General features: G+C 43.2%; 1 protein-coding gene across 1 annotated transcript in view; it reads left to right on the forward strand.

The window, feature by feature from the left end:
• The window catches only part of LOC126298797 (uncharacterized), a 193,537-nt gene that overhangs the window by 39,421 nt on the left and 132,008 nt on the right, over positions 1-22,108 (forward strand). The window contains exons 2-3 of the mRNA XM_049990261.1: positions 2,042-2,169; positions 2,270-2,371. Of these exons, the coding sequence (XP_049846218.1) occupies positions 2,042-2,169; positions 2,270-2,371 (230 nt within the window). The remainder of the gene's footprint in view (positions 1-2,041; positions 2,170-2,269; positions 2,372-22,108) is intronic.

Here is a 22,108-nt window from a genome sequence, read left to right on the forward strand (position 1 = left end):
ACGTGACAGCGACTGACTTCATACCAATTGCTGTCACGTCTTCATACGAAGCAATTGTATAACAATTGGAATTCATGGTATCCAGTAATTTATGGTGCTCCACGAGAAGTTTTTTGCTTTGGATAGAAGTGCATGGGGCCTGAGGATGACAAAATGAAATGCCAAAACTGGTTGTTTTCAGAATAAAAGAAAATATCTTAAAGAATACGGCTGCTAGTGAATTTTATTGACGCTGAAAATCACGAAAGTGTCTCTTTAAGACTCTCTGTCCGGAAGCCGTCCTATAAGACACACTTCTTTCCTTTTTTAGGTAATTTTAGTTTCATGGACATGGCAGCTTGTATTTTTTTAGCCTTCTGTATTGTATCTTTTTTATCTTGAGGTTGCAGTAAAATTATCTTCCAAACACTTTGTCTACAATGTCAATCATAAACAGAGTTCACAAAGAGTGTAGACCCAGTTATGAACAAGTAGGTGATATTTAGGATCTAATGAGGTGCTAGGTGACTCTTTATCTCCAGCTGGTCGTCTAATGTGAACCCACATGACACGCTGCTGGTGGCACTTAAAGTGGAGCTTTATACTATTAGGTAGTGGTATGGAGTGGAGCTTTGTACTCTTAGGTAGTGGTGTGCTCCATGCTGTATTGGCTTTTTTCTCATCTGTGTTCATATTGATATCTGGTGAGGATATGAAATCAACTGTCTACTACCATATTATACACAATACCATATGTATGTAGTCTGTTGGACAGCAATCTCCCATTTGTGTTAAAGTGTTCTCCAAACACTTGATAATGCCTTAAGACCAAGGAGGGTAATTCTAAATTGTATACCATTGCATCTGGACCTGAGTCAAACTCCTTTCAAACTACTAATATTCTTCAGACAACTATGAAGCAGTTGTAGAAATTTTGAAGACAACATGATACGTAACAACTGCTTGCAAAGAGGTATACAAATAATAATTCCTCCGAAAATCTGTCCATGAATGAAATAGGAGAAACATCCATCTGTGTCATACTTTGCAGTAATTCACAGAATATTAATGCACATTTAGTAAGCTCACACTCAATGTTGTTTAAAAATTAATATGATAGTAAATGTAGCTGAAACATTGAGTACAAACTGAATTATCTGTTAATGTCGTGAACTGTTTCTTTGTTTCTCAACATTTCTCATCCATTTGATGCTGTTTCTCCCTGCACATTACAAGAGTTTAATTCTAGTCCTTATTTAGCACATTATGTGATCTATGCTTTCTTGAATTATGATCTGCTGGTGCACTTGAAAGTGCAGTTTTTCTGTGGACCACAGGTACTTCATCCATGACATAGGGAAACTTCGGTCTTTCAAATTTCATTTTTTGAGTAGGTGGGTAGCAAGGGTTGGAGGTGTTCCTGAATAGCACAATGAGAGCAGCTACCTGATTGACAGACATTTCAGCAGCTATATTCAGTCTTAAGTGAATGTACTGTGGTAGTAAAGGCAACAACTGACAGAATATAGCAGACACACACACACACACACACACACACACACACACACACACACACACACGTGCGGGGGGGGGGGGGGGGGGGAGAGAGAGAGAGAGAGAGAGAGAGAGAGAGAGAGAGAGAGAGAGAGAGAGAGAGATTACTTGTATAGGATTAAGAACTGAATTGCTCTCATTTACTTGTTGAATGAGTTAGCAGTATTATTTAACAGTGTGAACTAATGATTGGTTGAGAATCCTATTTTGTCCTTAGACTAAGTAATATGTGAAGGGCCCATGTATTATTGGAGATTATATTGAGTAGTGAGTGACACAACTGGTTGTCCACCATTCTAATATTGCTGCTTCCATAAATCATTTTTGATGTTTGATAATAATTTGTGTTGATTTGCCCATTCCTGGTGATTTTTCGTATCAAGTAGTGAGATGTGTTGTGTTTGTACCACAATCACTTAAAATGCTTAGTATAACATATTTTTAGGTTGCATTAGCTCTCTGAAATTTGGATCTGTGACCTATTAACTTATTTCCCTTTGTTTTGTAGAGAAATTAGAAGCCAAACGTGGAAGAGATTCATTGACTTGCATCTTCTGTCACTCGGATGTGGAAGAAGATTGTCAGTATGGGAAGCTGTACTGCAGAGGAAAAATCACTGTGCATTACTTTTGCTTGGTAAGTGTTGGAAAATGAATTGTTATTAATAAAGCTTGTTCAGTGCTGTTGTGGAATATTAATTTTTATAAGCATGATCAACTGCTAAATTAATTTACAGCTTCTGGCTACCAAGTTGGATCAAAAGGGAAATGATCGAGAAGGAATTCTTGGTTTTCTGCTTAAAGACATTGAAAAACAGATCAACGCAGCAAGAAATGTGGTAAGTTGGTCGATTATTGTGGCTGCTTTGAAGAGCATTGCAATATATACTTTTTTCAGCAACAAGATAATGTGAGTTTACTGCATAACTGTTTTCATATGTTGAGGTATTCATTTCCTTGACTGGTGATTGTTTAAATAGTTGTGCTAGTGACATCTTTGGTGCTGTTAGTGCAGTTGCCTTTCCTGTAGTGGAACTTTTGATGACTTGGCTGATATTTTGTTGGTGGAAAAAGTTACTTGGAAAGTGGTTGTGGTTTGGTTAAAGTTCCCATGAAGTAACAAGTCAGGCAAACCATGAGCTGGAATAGAATAATAGAAAGAATAAGTTATTGAATAATAATTTTCACTGACTAAACTAAACTGCAATAAAATACCACATAGAGCTGCAATAGAATAATAGAATGAATAATTTTTTGAAGAATAATTTTCACTGACTAAACTAAACTGCAATAAAATACCATTGTATGTAGTTTTACTCCTTTTATGTTAAGGATATGTTTCTGCTCCTGTAGAGGATAAGAGCCATCAGTGAAGTTACATGTTCAGAACTGGGAATTAATGGAAAACTCATAACTTTCTTTTTGTGATTAGGTATAAGTACAACACGGCCAGTACACTGAATGCTACTTTATTCCACGGAAGCATTAACATCTTGAACATGGTATTAAAGTAACATTCAGCCAGAATGTATTTCGTATACAAAGATCTGTAGCAATACACACAGAGAACAGACTCTGAGTGTGGCTTTTCTAGCCTTAAAATAGACTGGGGCCCATGGCAGGCTGTAATTGTGATTCTCTTTCTCTCGTCACTCAGGGACATCACGGGTTCATGACATGACCATGCTGCCCTTTTCGTCTGCTGGGCTCTGGCTAAGGTGGCATGTGGCATTGGGAGCATACGGTCTCACATTCTGTGCACACTTCCCTATGTCGAACCATATGGCAACATTGGCGATGCCAGGTCTGTTTGTGTGTCAACCTCGGGCATTGGCATGTGGTGCTGATGATACTGGTATTAGTGGTTGCTCAGGAATGGGTGACGAAATCCCTCACAACGGTGTTGGAAGCAACAGAGGAACTGCTGGTGTGGCCACCAAAGATAGATGCCCTCGCCGATATGGGAGTGGAGAACCGGCAGAAACAGGTGATGTGATGCCTGATGTGTATGGGCTCAGAGACGATGCTGCGACATCAGGGACATCCAGTCTCAATGTGAAGGCAAACCTGATCATGGTGCCACGAGCAGGGGTTGTCCTTTTTGCAGATGTCACAGAGATGCTACCTCAGCTTCAGATGATGACAGGTGGAATCCATTTAGGGTGACATCTGAAACTGCGTGCCCAGACGGCCACACCCAGCTGGAAGAGGCGTAGCAGCTGCATGGGTTGATGTCTTAAGTATAGGACGCAAAAGGTGTAGCAGTGTCGTCAGCTGGCACCCGTGGAGTAGTTCCACTGGGCTCTTCTCACCAAATGGCATGAAACAGTGTGAGGATGGAAACCTATCTAAGGCAACGTCGGATGAAGAGATGGCTACATACTTTTTCATCTGAGTTTTTATCGTTCGCACTAGGCATTCTGCCTCATGGGGCGAGGATGTGACGGATGCCATTGGAGTTGCAAAATGCTGCAAACTCTTGCAATGAGAATTGTGAACTGTTATTGGACACCAAAATTGTGGGCAAGCCGCCCAAAAAAAAAAAAAAAAAAAAAAAAAAAAAGGTAAGGCTGTGACAGTGGCAGTTGTAGATGTGGAAACACAATGAACAACATACAGAAAATGGGGATATGTGCCAACGACCAACAGCCAATAATCATGAGAAAGGGGCCAGCCAAATCCACATTTATACCCTTCCGTGCATACGACGGCATTGGTCAAGGAGATGATGATGAAGACAACCAGGGAGATTAGCTTTGCGCGTCGCACACTGTGAACAGGAGGCAAGCAGATGGGTAACATCACCATCCAAGCGGGGCCAAAACGCGTGTCGATGGGCCAATGCTTGTTTCCGTGATACACCCCTAACTTCTGCGTGTAAGAAACGGAGAACCTACAAATGTAGCACTGAGGGGATGACTACCTGAGGGGCCCCGTGATTTGTGCCTAAAGGCAGAACACCATCCATAACAGAGAATTAATGTTGAAAGATGTAATAATTATGGAGGATGGGGGGGGGGGGGGGTCGGGCGCACGAGGACGAGGAGATGAATCAGGCCAACCATGTTGTACGAATGTTAAGACTTCCCGCAAAACAGGATACAAAGCTACTGACTTTGTGAACCATGGAAAACCCTCAACTGACTTTTTTGAGGTGACATCAATGTGGAAACAAAGCAATTCCTCTTGATCAAATCATGGGTCTGGAACGGCTTGCAGGCTGGACAAAGCATCAGCATTTGTGCGTTGATTCGTAGGGCGGAAGTAAATCTTTTAGTTGTAACACAAAAGGAAAAGAATCCAATGTTGAATGCTCTGTGCCGCTTTATCTGGTAACAATGGAGAAGGACTGAATAAGGAAACCAGTGGTATATGATTGGTACCACAGAGAAAAACATGGAATTTCTTCTCTATCTGAGAGTACCAAGTCTGAGCAAGAGTCAGCATTTTTGTAGCATAAGCAATAAGTGTAAATTGGTTAGTTGTTTTGGGGAAGGAAACCAGACAGCGATGTCATCGGTCTCATCGGATTAGGGAAATGCAGGGAAGGAAGTTGGCCGTGCCCTTTGAAAGGAACCATCCTGGCATTTGCCTGGAACGATTTAGGGAAATCACAGAAAACCTAAATCAGGATGGCCGGACGCGGGATTGAACCGTCGTCCTTCCGAATGCGAGTCCATTGTAAGTGTAAATTCAGGCAGTTTGTAGCTCAGTTCTCATTTCTTTTGAACACCCAACTACATAGTTCATTGAGGTGTCAGTGTCCATCGGTTACATGTCAGGAGGGTAATAAATTGCTTACATAGGTTTTTGCCAGCTTTTACTGTTTACTCTTCAGTTTTTCTTGTTAGGATGCCTGCTGTGTGCGGATGCAGGGGGAGCTGGCCGCAGTTCGCAAACAGTTGAAAGTGGTTTTGGCTGCGATCATTCACCTTCAGGCTGCCACAGGTTGTAGTGGTGACAAGAGATCTACATCTACATCTACATCCGTACTCCGCAAGCCACCTGACGGTGTGTGGCGGAGGGTACCCTGAGTACCTCTATCGGTTCTCCCTTCTATTCCAGTCTCGTATTGTACGTGGAAAGAAGGATTGTCGGTATGCTTCTGTGTGGGCTCTAATTTCTCTGATTTTATCCTCATGGTCTCTTCGCGAGATATACGTAGAAGGGAGCAATATACTGCTTGACTCTTCGGTGAAGGTATGTTCTCGAAACTTTAACAAAAGCCCGTACCGAGCTACTGAGCGTCTCTCCTGCAGAGTCTTCCACTGGAGTTTATCTATCATCTCCGTAACGCTTTCGCAATTACTAAATGATCCTGTAACGAAGCGCGCTGCTCTCCGTTGGATCTTCTCTATCTCTTCTATCAACCCTACCTAGTGCGGATCCCACACTGCTGAGCAGTATTCAAGCATTGGGCGAACAAGCGTACTGTAACCTACTTCCTTTGTTGTCGGATTGCATTTCCTTAGGATTCTTCCAATGAATCTCAGTCTGGCATCTGCTTTACCGACGATCAACTTTATATGATCATTCCATTTTAAATCACTCCTAATGCGTACTCCCAGATAATTTATGGAATTAACTGCTTCCAGTTGCTGACCTGCTATTTTGTAGCTAAATGATAAGGGACCTACCTTTCTATGTATTCGCATCACATTACACTTCGCTACATTGAGATTCAATTGCCATTCCGTGCACCATGCGTCAATTCGCTGCAGATCCTCCTGCATTTCAGTACAATTTTCCATTGTTGCAACCTCTCGATACACCACAACATCATCTGCAAAAAGCCTCAGTGAACTTCCGATGTCATCCACCAGGTCATTTATGTATATTGTGAATAGCAACGGTCCTATGACACTCCCCTGCGGCACACCTGAAATCACTCTTACTTCGGAAGACTTCTCTCCATTGAGAATGACGTGCTGCGTTCTGTTATCTAGGAACTCCTCAATCCAATCACACAATTGATCTGATAGTCCGTATGCTCTTACTTTGTTCATTAAACGACTGTGGGGAACTGTGTCAAACGCCTTGCGGAAGTCAAGAAACACGGCATCTACCTGTGAACCCGTGTCTAAGGCCCTCTGAGTCTCGTGGACGAATAGCGCGAGCTGGGTTTCACACGATCGTCTTTTTCGAAACCCATGCTGATTCCTACAGAGTAGATTTCTAGTCTCCAGAAAAGACATTATACTCGAACATAATACGTGTTCCAAAATTCTACAACTGATCGACGTTAGAGATATAGGTCTATAGTTCTGCACATCTGTTCGACGTCCCTTCTTGAGAACGGGGATGACCTGTGCCCTTTTCCAATCCTTTGGAACGCTTCGCTCTTCTAGAGACCTACGGTACACCGCTGCAAGAAGGGGGGCAAGTTCCTTCGCGTACTCTGTGTAAAATCGAACTGGTATCCCATCAGGACCAGCGGCCTTTCCTCTTTTGAGCGATTTTAATTGTTTCTCTATCCCTCTGTCGTCTACTTCGATATCTACCATTTTGTCAACTGTGCGACAATCTAGAGAAGGAATCACAGTGCAGTCTTCCTCTGTGAAACAGCTTTGGAAGAAGACATTTAGTATTTCGGCCTTTAGTCTGTCATCCTCTGTTTCAGTACCATTTTGGTCACAGAGTGTCTGGACATTTTGTTTTGATCCACCTACCGCTTTGACATAGGACCAAAATTTCTTAGGATTTTCTGCCAAGTCAGTACATAGAACTTTACTTTCGAATTCATTGAAAGCCTCTCGCATAGCCCTCCTCACACTACATTTCGCTTCGCGTAATTTTTGTTTGTCTGCAAGGCTTTGGCTATGTTTATGTTTGCTGTGAAGTTCCCTTTGCTTCCGCAGCAGTTTTCTAACTCGGTTGTTGTACCACGGTGGCTCTTTTCCATCTCTTACGATCTTGCTTGGCACATACTCATCTAACGCATATTGTACCATGGTTTTGAACTTTGTCCACTGATCCTCAACACTATCTGCACTTGAGACAAAACTTTTGTGTTGAGCCGTCAGGTACTCTGTAATCTGCTTTTTGTCACTTTTGCTAAACAGAAAAATCTTCCTACCTTTTTTAATATTTCTATTTACGGCTGAAATCATCGATGCAGTAACCGCTTTATGATCGCTGATTCCCTGTTCTGCATTAACTGATTCAAATAGTTCGGGTCTGTTTGTCACCAGAAGGTCTAATATATTATCGCCACGAGTCAGTTTTCTGTTTAACTGCTCAAGGTAGTTTTCGAATAAAGCACTTAAAAATATTTCACTGGATTCTTTGTCCCTGTCACCCGTTATGAACGTTTGAGTCTCCCAGTCTATATCCGGCAAATTAAAATCTCCACCCGGAACTATAACATGGTGGGGAAACCTACTCGAAATATTTTCCAAATTATTCTTCAGGTGCTGAGCCACAACAGCTGCTGAGCCCGGGGGCCTATAGAGACATCCAATTACCATGTCTGAGCCTCCTTTAACCGTGACCTTCACCCAAATCATTTCACAATTCGAATCTCCGTCAATTTCCTTCGATACTATTGCACTTCTTATCGCTATAAACACGCCTCCCCCTTCACTGTCCAGCCTATCTCTGCGGTATACATTCCAATCAGAGTTTAGGATTTCATTACTGTTTACGTCTGGTTTCAGCCAACTTTCTGTTCCTAGTACTATATGGGCGTTGTGACCATTTATTAATGAGAGCAGTTCTGGGACCTTTCTATAGACGCTCCTGCAGTTTACTATTAGCACATTAATATTGTTATTCCTTGTTGCATTTTGCCTACTCCTGCCTTGCCGCGTCTCAGGAGGCGTCTTGTCGGGCCTAGGGAGGGAATTCTCTAACCTAAAAAAACCCCATGTGCACTCCACACGTACTCCGCTACCCTCGTAGCCGCTTCCGGCGTGTAGTGCACGCCTGACCTATTCAGGGGGACCCTGCATTTCTCCACCCGATAGCAGAGGTCGAGAAATTTGCACCCCAGCTCTCCGCAGAATCGTCTGAGCCTCTGGTTTAAGCCTTCCACTCGGCTCCAAACCAGAGGACCGCGATCGGTTCTCGGAACGATACTACAAATAGTTAGCTCTGATTCCACCCCACGAGCGAGGCTTTCCACCTTCACCAACTCCGCCAACCGCCTGTACGAACTGAGGATCACCTCTGAACCCAGACGGCAAGAGTCATTGGTGCCGACATGAGCAACAATTTGCACCCAGTGCTCTCTATCGCCGCCGGTAGGGCCTCCTCCACATCTCGGATGAGATCCCCCGGCAAGCATGGGACACCTCAGGTATCGCTTGTTTCGCCCCAGGGCTTTACTGCCGAGACATCTTCTAGTGTACATGACGCAGTGGACCCGCAGGATGAGTGGCAGTGGTAATGCGTTCGCGCCACTAGAGATGGATGGCCAATGTGGAGGCCAGCCATAGGCCTTGCCTATTCACCTTGTGAATGAACAGGTGGCTGTTCTTTCAGCAGGGGTCCAATCAGGAACTTGTGGGCAGGGGTTTGCCAGTTATTGGGAGCTCCAGTGTTAGGCATGTTATGGAGCCCCTTAGGAAGATAGTGTTCAGACTCCCATATATAAGAAGGGTAAAAGAACAGATCCACAAAATTACAGACCAATATCCATAACATTGGTTTGCTACATATTCTGGAGCATAGTCTGAGTTAATAAATTTCCTGGAGACCGAAAAGCTCTTGCCCACAAATTAACATGGCTGTAGAAAGTATCACTTATGCAAAGCCCAGCTTGCTCTTTTCTCACATGATATGCTGTGAACTATGGATGGAGGGCAACAGGCAGATTCTGTTTTTTCTAGATTTACAAAAATATTTGACACGGTACCCCACTGCAAACTGTTAATGACGGTACATGCATAAGGAATAGGCTCCCAGATGTGTGACTGGCCCAAACACTTCTTAAGTAATAGAACCCAGTATGTTGTCCTTGATGGTGAGTATTCATCGGAGACAGGTGTAACATTAGGAGTGCCCCAGGGAAGTGTGATAGGACCGTTGCTATTTTCTGTATACATAAATGATCTAGCAGACAGAGTGGGCAGCAGTCTGCGGTTGTTCGCCAATGATGCTGTGGTGTACAGGAAGGTGGTGAAAATAAGTTAATCAAGGTTGATACAAGATGAACTACACAAAATTTCTAGTTGGTGTGTGGTGTGATCAATATCAGCTGGATCTTAATGTAGTAAAGTGTAAGATAATGCGGATGAGTAGGAAAAACAAACCCTTAATGTCCGGCTACAGAATTAGTAGTGTCCTGCTTGACACAGTCATGTCGTTTAAATATCTGGGCATAACACTGCGAAGCAATATGAAATGGTACAAATGTGTGAGGATTTTGATAGAGAAGGTGAATGGTAGACTTCCGTTTATTGGAACAATTTTAGGAAAGTGTTGTTCATCTTTAAAGGAGACTGCATATAGGACACTATGTGACCTATTCTTGAGTGCTGCTTGAGTGTTTGGGATCTACACCAGGTCAGATTGAAAGAAGACGTTGAAGCAATTCAGAGGGAAGCTGCTATATTTTTTACCAGTAGGTTCAATCTGCATGTAAGTGTTATGGATGTGCTTCGGGAGCCCCTGGTGGGTAGAAGACATTCATTTCTGAGACCACTGCTGAGAAAGTTTAGAGAACCAGCACCTCACAATGTGGAGCTAAATGGATGTTAACATCTCTCACTACCTGATCAGCATAGAGGTCTGTATCGTATCCGACACAAAATGACGATTGTGACTTAACCCATGGGGCTCAGCCGCCCATGTAAATAGGATTAATGTGATTACTTCCTGTAATGGTAGAACTTAAGGGACTGATGACCCTGCAGTTTGGTCCCTTTATATCCCAAACCAACCAACCAAAACTTAACCCAGGATGCATTAACATCGGTGCGCTTACTGTAGTATTTTTGAAGTAATTCACATATTTGGTCAAACGTTGAAGAAGATGGATCCTGCCAAGGGGCGAGCTGACATAGAACTTGATATATACTAGGTGATATCTGTGAAAGGAACAAGGCATGGAATGCAGTAGCATCAGTAATCCCAAAAAAGTGTTGTAGCATACGCTTCTTGTATGTGTCCCATTCCTGAATGGGATCATAGTATGTAGAAAAGGTTGGCGGACAAACCATGGGAGCCGTGGAGGGCAAAACAGCAGGTGACATCAATTGAGCAGCCTGCCGACTTAGACAAAACAAAAGCCATTGATTGAAGTACCCGAGTTTGATTTTCCAGTGCTGTGATTGTTAGTGCCACGGCATGGTGAATGATTCATGCAGTTTGACCAACTGATGTAAAATGTCCTCCGTAATGCCATCAGCCTTTGTGAGAACAAACGGAGGACAAACCAAAGGAGAAATTTGCACGGAGACAATGTGTTGTAGTTACTTATAAGTACAACACAACCAGTAAACTCAACACAAATTTACTCCAAGGAAGCAGTAACAACTTGAACACATTATTTAAGTAACGTTCAGCAGGAACCAATTTTGTACATAAAGAGCTGCAATTGGAGTGCTTTTTCAGCAGTATTAGTAAACTTGTTCACTATCACTTTTGAATGTCATGTTGTCTAGTAATATGCGCAGCCACATCATCATCGTAATAATTGTCATTGTCATAATCGTTGTTGTCATTGTTGTCATCATCATCATCATCATCATCATCATCATCATCATCTTCTTCTTCTTCTTCTTCTTCTTCTTCTTCTTCTTAAGGCTAGGCCTTGTCTCTGCAACCATATTTCTCACCTCTGTGGAGTGTTTCAGATTGGTGTACTGTTTGAAGTTAAGTCCGTCTATCACAGAAGCCAAATGATTTTGCTGCGATCTTCCTTTTCCTCTCTTCCCTAAAACTATCCCTTTCAATATGATGGTCAAGAAGTCATTGTGATGTATCATATGGCAAGTGAATTATCTTTTCCTCTTTTGCGTGTTAGTTTGCTTCATTTACTTCCCAGAGACCCACTTTCAGCTGCCTTCTTCACGTCCACATTTCCATTGCTTTCAATCATTGTATTTCATGTTTCAGTAGGACCATTGTTTCACAGCCATATAAAACAAAACACTGCAGAAGAATGTTTTGATGGATTCTTTCATAGTTTTAAGACTCACCTGCCTGTTTCTCAGATGTTGTTTCTTGTTACTGTAGGCCTGCTTATTGAGGGCAATTCTCATTCCGATTCCTGTTGTGCACGAATTGTCACGAATGACAATGCTTGCTAGGTAGCAGAACTGACTACATTGTTACATCACCTGTCTTGATGTTTGTTTCTTCATTTATTTTTTCCAATTATTGCTTTGGTTTTCGGAATGTTCGATGTCACTTTTACTTCCTTTAGTGTTGGTGAAACTTGCTGCATTTTGATGTTAATGCAGTGTCATCTGCAAATAAAGTACACTGGATTTCTTGTCTGTTGATTGTGATGCCTTTGGTCTTTTGCTTAAATTTGGGTATTGCCTCCTCAATGAGTATGTTGAACTGAACAAGTACAGGGATAGTGTGCAACCTTGTCTCACTCCCCTTGTAATTGATACAGTGTTTACATTGCCATTCATGTCTATATTCCTTCCAGCACTCTGCAATGTCTTAACAGTCAGTTAGTCCTTCTCCATTCTCATCATTATCACAGTACTTCTTGTTTTAGGTCTGTAGTGCAGTGATTTTATTATGCTGTGTGCTTTATCTGTTCTTACTTCTATTACATTATTCTCTACACTTTCTTCATTCATTCCTCTTTTGTCTCTCTACGTATTGTCACAAGGAATTCCTTTATTTGTCTGTATTACATTGGGCTTTCTTCTTTGTTTAGCTTCTTATACTGCTTTCTTTGTTGTATGATTTCTAGTATTTTTGCGGTAGTCTAAGTTTTTTTAGTTCTAGTCGCATATTTCCCAAAGTTCTTTTTACTGTTAAAGGATTCCTTGTTTCAGAATATTACAGACAATCTCACTGTTATGAGTTGTGTTAGTAACTTTTGTATACTTCCAATTTGTTTGTTCATTTTGCAAATTATTCCTACCATCCTTTTACATTTGAAATTGCACTTTGCCACCACAAATGTGTGACCAGTGTCTGCTTCATTGTCGGGATAGCTGCAGTTTGATTTGATTTGATTTCATTTCTATATGCAGAGTTTACCACTATGTAGTCAGTTTGGTATCTCTGTTGGTAACTGGGATTTTTCCATGTGTATCTTCTTCTCAAAGTGTTAATTATTACCATATCAAACTGTTCACAAAAACCTAGTTGCCTTTCACCCCGGTTTTCTCTTTCCTGGTCCGAAGTTTCCTGTTCCCATTCTGTCTGATTTTCAGCCAAATATAGCATTGAAATCTCGCATAATGAGCATATTGTCCTTGCCATCCATTGATAACATTAGATCTGCAGTACACTCTTAATAGTTTTTGAACCGTGTCTTCGCCACTGTTCTATGTTGAAAAGAGCATGTGTATAATAGTCATCTCCTGAGGCACTGTTTTAATCTTCACCACCAATATCGCATACAAGGTGCGTTCCATAAGTAATGCGACCAGATTCATAAAAAATCATTTATTGAATATATTTGTACAAATAATCAAAAATTTTCAAAAAAGCACCCTCTTGCGTCAATACACTTCTCGAGGCGGTGTTTCCATGCCTGGAAGGCCTTTTCTGGAATGTCCTTTAGAGCTGATGTAACATGCACCTGGATGCTTTCAATTGTGTCCCAATGTTTTCCTTTCATGACTCCTTTTAACCAAGGAAACAAAAAAAAAATGTCAGCGGGAGCCAGGTCAGGACTGTAGGGAGGCTGGGGAATCAATGGGGTCTTGGTCGTGGCCAGGAAGTCGTTGGCATTGAAGGTGCTGTGACTCGGCACGTTGTCATGGTGAACTTTCCACATGTCCTTGATGTCGCTTCGGCAGCACGAGACCCTCCTTTTCAGTCTTTTGAGCACTTCCAAGTAGAAAGCTAAGTTCACTGTAGTCCCGCTAGGTACGAATTCGTGGTGGATAATGCCTCTGATGTCAAAGAAGACAATGAGCATGGTTTTGATCCTGGACTTGCTCATGCATGCCTTCTTGGGATGGGGTGATGATGGAGTGTCCCACTCTGAACTCCGCCTTTTTGTCTCAGGGTCGTACTCAAAAATCCACCACTCATCACCAGTGGTAACTGAGTTTAAAAAATGAGGATCATTTTCACACATTTCCAACATTTTTCGACACCGAAGCACTCGCATTCGCTTGTGTTCATAGGTCAACACTTTTGGGACGAGTTTGGCACACACCTTTCACATGTTCAAATCTTCGGTCACAATGAGGAAAACGGTTGTTTTTCACATGTTTAGAGTTTGTGCTATCAATTGAAGGCTCATCCGTCTGTCAGAGTTCAAACAATTGCGGCCAACCGTCACATTTTTGTCGACTCATGCGGTTGATGGCCGTTCACTGCGAAGTTCATTGGTGATCTCCTCACGGCCCTCCATGAACAACTTGTGCCATTGGAAAACTTGTGATTTGGACAAGCACTCATCCCAAAGGCATGCTGAAGTAATGGAAACATTTTGGTGGCAGACTTCTCAAGTTTAACGCAAAATTTGATAGTGTACCATTGCTCTACAGAATGATCCATTGTGCCATATTACATAAACTCAAAACGGGGTTGACGGAAACGCACGTCCTGACTCTCCGGCAGCTCGTAGCCGAATGAGAAAAAGAGTGTTTTGAAGCTAACACACCCCTCCACTTATCCCAGCCAGTTACAACTCGCTGTGGTGTACCGTTGCGTCATAAAAAAATTGGCCACATTGCTTGTGGAACGCACTATGTAGTCATGAGCTATGGTACGTACAGTGGGCATAGTGGTTAGTATCACTGGCTTGCATGCTGTGGGTCACCAGTTCAAACCTGAGCACCAGAAATTGTTTATGTAGTATTTATCACTTCTTGAAGGTTCTTGAAAATTCTTATGTTTGTAGTGTGTGTATATCTCAGATATGCTATGGTTATATAAATAGTGGCATTCCGGAATATTCAATGTTTGTGAAAATAACTGCACTCTCCATCCAGATTACTTCTTTCTGTTCTGGCTGTACCTTGGCAAGATAGTGGCCTTGAATTTTGATCCCATACATCAGGAGATATTAGAGAATGTGGAAGAAGTGGTGTATTGTACTTAAGCACCAATGTCTGCCACAGCCTAATGTGCCAGGAAGAATGGACTCTCCCAACTTGAACTTATGCTGCTGCCATCAAATGAGGACTCAACACCTAGCAAACACAGATACAGCCAACTTCTACACCAAGCACAATGCACTGCAGAAAAACATATTTGGAAGATAGAGGATAACATTCTGGTGCATTTCTACTGTGGACACCCTGCATATGTTGAATGGAACTCCAGAGAAAGAAGGCTAGTTTTGAATTACTAATGCGCTGCCAGCCGTCAGCCATCACAACACCTCTATTCATGCCAGTCAACTGCAGATGATTACAGCTGACCTGTGGAACAAAGCAGGTTGCCTTATCTTGTGTGAGATCATTCTCCAACATGCCATAGCCTTTCTCCATTGCCGTACTGAGGTACCAACCACATGCCTAGCTGCTGACTTAAGGAAAACTAAGAGAGGTGACTATCGATGGCTGCCACAGGTACAAATTCTCCATGGATTTCAGTCACCAGGATATGAGGAAATCTCATTGACATCATCATCGACAGCCAACTTGTCCAGGCACTAGTCGACTCAGATGCTTCCGTTTATGTAATCTCAGCTGCTTATCATTGTTAAGTAAAGAGGACTATGTCTCATAAAACAAAAGCAATTGTGCTGAAGGTCACAAATGGAAAATATATCCAGCCGACAGGAACCTGTATTGCAAGAATAACTACGAGTGACAGAACACACCTCTTTGAGTTTGCCGTTTTAACAGAATGTAGTCATAATAGTATTGTCAGATGGGACTTCTTGCAGACACCACAAGCTGTTGTAGACTGTGCATGATCAGTGGTCCAGATTGATGAAGCTGTTCAAACAAGCACACAAAACAAAGATGGTTTGTGGTGGTTGTTTGGCCATGAAGACACTGTTACCCACCGTCATAGATGAGATGAATTCCAGTTGGCAATTGAGATATTCAGTTAAACTGTGGAGCTACTCAGGCTCATGAAAGGAATGTATATGCCAGCGATGATCATAAACATTGTAGGTGGTCAGGGAGAACTTTTGATCTCTAATTGTCATAAGCAGCCGCAGCTCATCCCTGAAGGTAACTGCATAGGGACAGCCGAACCAGTTCAAGATGGACACCTTAGTGTCGGATGAAGAACCAAGCTCTACTACTACTACTACTACTACTACTATAACTATAGACAATGCAAGGGAGGAAGCTATTAATAGATTGCCAATAGGATCTGGCCTGACTGAGGAGCCCACCAAAGCAGTGCCGACTGCTGAAGTTCCTTGTAGAAGACGTGAAGATCTTTGATTGTGGAAAAGTTTTCCAGTTGAGATTAGTTATATCACGTTGTGACATCAACCACAAGATGACAACTGTCTACGGTCCACAGTTGGATGATCTTACAGAACCCTTTCATAAGGCATTGGCAAATATGCTCTCAATGGGCATGGATGTCGAACGGAGAGATTGGGGTACAATACTGCCAGTTGTTAAGATTCATGCACAACACAGTGAACCAAGACACTACAAGCTCCACACCATTCTTTCTGCTCCATTGTTGTGGGGTGGAAATGACAATGGATATACTGTTCCTGTTTCAGTCAGATGATACTCAGGATGACTACATGAAACACCAGGAGAAAGACTGAGAGCGCGGGAATGCTGAGCACTGGCCAATAAGATACAGCTTGAGAGACTTGTTATGTTTTTTTTTACAACTCTGTGGAAAGTAGGACTATCAGAAAAGCTACTAAAGCATTAGTTTGGGCTGTATTATCATATCATTGATCACTAGCTGGGTGTCGCATGTGAAGATCAGGGTTGTGACCTTGCAGAGACATCGTCCATGTCCTCCATATGAAGCTCTATTGCAGTCCAGAGGCACAGATCAACGATAGGAGGTTCAAAGTAACTGGACAAGCACTCAATGTTTGTGAAGCTTTGATGGGCAGAGCTACGTTTGTTGCACATCATAGTGCAGAGGATCTAGCAGCATGGCCAAAACATGAGGATCCATCAGTGCCACCATGCAAAGGACTGTTGACAAGATCTAGATCCAGAGTGCTTCAGTTGGCTCCAATGAAAACTTCTAAAACAGTGAGTCACTGTTTCTCCAGGAGAGGGAGCAATTGCATAAGCTGTGGTGTGTGCAGTGTGGTATTGTGGTTTGCATCAGTGGCTGGTGTGCTGCTGATTGCTAGTTCAAACACGACCACCAACAGTTATTTGCTACTTTGTGTTTATCATTTCTGGAAGGTTCTTGAAATGTCTTATGTTTGTGTAAATAACTGCACTCTGCACCCAAGAGGTCAGTCGCATTCTCACTGGACATTGGTGTTAGTAAACAAATTTCTTTTCAGTGCTAAATGTTGTATTTAATTGACAACCCTGTTTTTGGTTGGTTGATCGATTTGGTGGAGGGCACCAAACAGTAAGGTTATCAGTCCCATCGGATTAGGGAATTATGAATAGGAACTCAGCTGTGCCCTTTCAAAGGAACCATCCTGGCATTTTCTTGCAGCGATTTAGGGAAATCATGGGAACCTAAATCAGGATGGCCAGACGTGGATTTGAATCGTTGTCCTGCGGAATGTGAGTCCAGTGTGCTAACCACTGTGCCACCTCACTCGGTCCCTGATTTTGGATTTGAACTTCAGTGTGGTTTTGACTTGACACTATCATTTACATGAAATGTGTTCTCAATCTTGTTTTCCCATTTTCTTCTGAGAATCGGTGCGACTTCATGCTTAGTAGGGAGTGTTCCTCCACTACATTCTCCTAAATGAATCGCTAATAAAATGGACACTTCCTTGCCCTAGTCTTTTGCACAGTCTTAAAATGTCAGTGTCATAAGTTTCCATCTTTTTCCTATACCTCTTCTAACTTTCGCACTGTCATTAGGAATCTGACATTTCAAGTTTCAATTCTTATCTGTCCTTTGCAATAATTTCAGTGGCTGTTGACCTGGAAACCTTGCAGATTTGTCTTCCTCTGATGGATCTTTAGTTCCAAGGCTCATAGCCAGTAATCCTGTGTTCAAATAGAGGCAGTTGCCTTGTAGCTCTACAAAGGACAATAATGCAGTGATTCCCATTGTCTTCTGCTTCTTAATGCCTTTGACCAAAATGAGTCTGTTCATTTACTTTTATGGGTGATTCTTCACCCCAGTGGCAATATGGGCCCTGAAACTTCCATCCACTCATCTATCATCCAAACAGATTGATGGCTCTTCGTAGAGAATCTGTAGTTTTCTTGGGAGACACTCAGTCCCATTATTTGTCATCTGCCTGCACAGTCAACCTTTACTGTCTTTCTGCTGTGGGGAGGTGAATGTCCGAGTTTCTCCATCATTGAAACTGAGACCAGAAGGACATTCCTTAATTCCTCACGTTCTTAAGAGGGGACAGACACACGGGAATTTTTTAACATAAACGAGATCAGTCATAGGTTTTTGTAGTGTCAATTTAAAATCTTACATGTAGTCCCATTATTTGTCATCTGCCTGCACAGTCAACCTTTACTGTCTTTCTGCTGTGGGGAGGTGAATGTCCGAGTTTCTCCATCATTGAAACTAAGACCAGAAGGACATTCCTTAATTCCTCACGTTCTTAAGAGGGGACAGACACACGGGAATTTTTTAACATAAACGAGATCAGTCATAGGTTTTTGTAGTGTCAATTTAAAATCTTACATGTAGATCCATGCCATAGATTAGGATTTATCATATTGCTAGCTTTGTATATTTGTTCCATAGCATATGACAGATAGCTGACTGACTCGTGATGTTATAGCAAGGTCGCATGACCACTGCGGGTGTCATTGCACGAAATTCAAAAGTCAGATAAAAAAATGTTGAACAAAACACACAAACACATACACAGAATTACGAGCTTTCGCAACTGGCAGTTGCTTCGTCAGGAAGGAAGGAAGGAGAGGGAAAAATGAAAGGATGTGGGTTTTAAGGGAGAGGGTAAGGAGTCATTCCAATCCCGGGAGCGGAAAGACTTCCCTTAGGGGAAAAAAAGGACAGGTGTACACTCGCGCACACACACACACACACACACACACACACACACACACACACACACACACACACACATATATCCATCCGCACATACACAGACACAAGCAGACATATTTAAAGGCAAAGAGTAAGGGCAGAGATGTCAGTCGAGGCGGAAGTACAGAGGCAAAGAAGTTGTTGAAAGACAGGTGAGGTATGAGTGGCGGCAACTTGAAATTAGCGGAGGTTGAGGCCTGGCGGATATTGAGAAAAGAGGATATACTGAAGGGCGAGTTCCCATCTCCGGAGTTCGGATAGGTTGGTGTTGGTGGGAAGTATCCAGATAACTCGGACGGTGTAACACTGTGCCAAGATGTGCTGGCCGTGCATCAAGGCATGTTTAGCCACAGGGTGATCCTCATTACCAACAAACACTGTCTGCCTGTGTCCATTCATGCGAATGGACAGTTTGTTGCTGGTCATTCCCACATAGAAAGCATCACAGTGCAGGCAGGTCAGTTGGTAAACCACGTGGGTGCTTTCACATGTGGCTCTCCCTTTGATCGTGTACACCTTCCGGGTTACAAGACTGGAGTAGGTGGTGGTGGGAGGGTGCATAGGACAGGTTTTACACCGGGGGCGGTTGCAAGGGTAGGAGCCAGAGGGTAGGGGAGGTGGTTTGGGGATTTCATAGGGATGAACCAAGAGGTTACGAAGGTTAGGTGGATGGCGGAAAGACACTCTTGGTGGAGTGGGGAGGATTTCATGAAGGATGGATCTCATTTCGGGGCAGGATTTTAGGAAGTCGTATCCCTGCTGGAGAGCCACATTCAAGGTCTGATCCAGTCCCGGGAAGTATTCTGTTACAAGTGGGGCACTTTTGGGGTTCTTCTGTGAGAGGTTCTGGGTTTGAGGGGATGAGGAAGTGGCTCTGGTTATCTGCTTCTGTACCAGTTTGGGAGGGTAGTTGCGGGATGCGAAAGCTGTTTTCAGGTTGTTGGTGTAATGGTCGAGGGATTCAGGACTGGAGCAGATTCGTTTGCCACGAAGGCCTAGGCTGTAGGGAAGGGACCGTTTGATATGGAATGGGTGGCAGCTGTCATAATGGAGGTACTGTTGCTTGTTGGTGGGTTTGATGTGGACGGATGTGTGCAGCTGGCCATTGGACAGATGGAGGTCAACGTCTAGGAAAGTGGCATGGGATTTGGAGTAGGACCAGGTGAATCTGATGGAACCAAAGGAGTTGAGGTTGGAGAGGAAATTCTGGAGTTGTTCTTCACTGTGAGTCCAGATCATGAAGATGTCATCAATAAATCTGTACCAAACTTTGGGTTGGCAGGCTTGGGTAACCAAGAAGGCTTCCTCTAAAGGACCCACAAATAGGTTGGCATACGAGGGGGCCATCCTGGTACCCATGGCTGTTCCCTTTAATTGTTGGTATGTCTGGCCTTCAAAAGTGAAGAAGTTGTGGGTCAGGATGAAGCTGGCTAAGGTGACGAGGAAAGAGGTTTTAGGTAGGGTGGCAGGTGATCGGCGTGAAAGGAAGTGCTCCATTGCAGCGAGGCCCTGGACGTGCGGGATATTTGTGTATAGGGAAGTGGCATCAATGGTTACAAGGATGGTTTCCGGAGGTAACAGACTGGGTACGGATTCCAGGCGTTCGAGAAAGTGGTTGGTGTCTTTGATGAAGGATGGGAGACTGCATGTAATGGGTTGAAGGTGTTGATCTGCGTAGGCAGAGATACGTTCTGTGGGGGCTTGGTAACCAGCTACAATGGGGCGGCCAGGATGTTTGGATTTGTGAATTTTAGGAAGTAGGTAGAAGGTAGGAGTGCGAGGTGTCGGTGGGGTGAGGAGTTTGATGGAGTCAGGTGAAAGGTTTTGTAGGGGGCCTAAGGTTCTGAGGATTCCTTGAAGCTCCGCCTGGACATCAGGAATGGGATTACCTCGGCAAACTTTGTATGTAGAGTTGTCTGAAAGCTGACGCAGTCCCTCAGCCACATACTCCCGACGATCAAGTACCACGGTCGTGGAACCCTTGTCAGCCGGAAGAATGATGATGGATCGGTCAGCTTTCAGATCACGGATAGCCTGGGATTCGGCTGTGGTGATGTTGGGAGTAGGATTAAGGTTTTTCAAGAAAGATTGAGAGGCAAGGCTGGAAGTGAGAAATTCCTGGAAGGTTTGGAGAGGGTGATTTTGAGGAAGAGGAGGTGGGTCCCGCTGTGATGGAGGACGGAACTGTTGCAGGCAGGGTTCAATTTGGATAGTGTCTTGGGGAGTTGGATCATTAGGAGTGGGATCAGGATTGTTTTTCTTCGTGGCAAAGTGATATTTCCAGCAGAGACTACGAGTGTAGGACAGTAAATCCTTGACAAGGGCAGTTTGATTGAACCTGGGAGTGGGGCTGAAGGTGAGGCCTTTGGATAGGACAGAGGTTTCGGATTGGGAGAGGGGTTTGGAGGAAAGATTAACTACTGAATTGGGGTGTTGTGGTTCCAGATTGTGTTGACTGGAATTTTGAGGTGTTGGGGGGAGTGGAGCTGGGAGTGGGAGATTGAGTAGATGGGAGAGACTGGGTCTGTGTGCAATGAGAGGAGGTTGAGGTTTGTTGGAAAGGTTGTGGAGGGTGAGTGAGTTGCCTTTCCGGAGGTGGGAAACCAGGAGATTGGATAGTTTTTTGAGGTGGAGGGTGGCATGTTGTTCTAATTTGCGATTGGCCTGTAGGAGGATGCTATGTACAGCCGGTGTGGATGTGGGAGAGGAAAGATTGAGGACTTTGATTTGGGATAGGAGTTGACGGGTGTGTTCATTGGCCGAGTCGATGTATAGGTGAAGGATTAGGCGGGTGAGGGCTATGGATTGTGCTGTTTGGAACTGGTATAAGGACTGATGGAAAGAAGGATTGCAGCCAGAGATGGGAACTTTAAGTGTGAGGCCTTTGGGAGTAATGCCAAATGTCAGACAAGCCTGAGTAAATAAAATATGGGAGCGTAATCTGGCTAGGGTGAAGGCATGTTTGCGGAGGGAATGTAAATAAAATTTAATGGGGTCGTTGTAGGGATGTTGTGAGGTTGACATGGTATTAGTAGGTGGAAAGGGTAATATGAGGTTAAAGTGAAAGTAAAGAGAGATTTGTATAGGGAGAGATAAAGGTGTGAAAAAAGTCGAAAAAGTGTTGGTTTGAGATGAGCTATGTTGGTCATGTGCTGAACTTAGGTTGGTGAACAACAATGGGTGCAAAGGTTGGGTAGTTATGTTGTCTCCAGATCACGTTAAAGGATGGGGAAATTCAAGAAAATTTCGAAAAAAATTTTTTCGAAAAAAATTTCGAAAAAATAATTTGCGAAAAAATAAAATTCGAAAAAAATTTTCGAATAAAA

This window comes from Schistocerca gregaria, chromosome X (assembly GCF_023897955.1).
Source record: "Schistocerca gregaria isolate iqSchGreg1 chromosome X, iqSchGreg1.2, whole genome shotgun sequence".
NCBI lineage: Eukaryota > Metazoa > Arthropoda > Insecta > Orthoptera > Acrididae > Schistocerca > Schistocerca gregaria.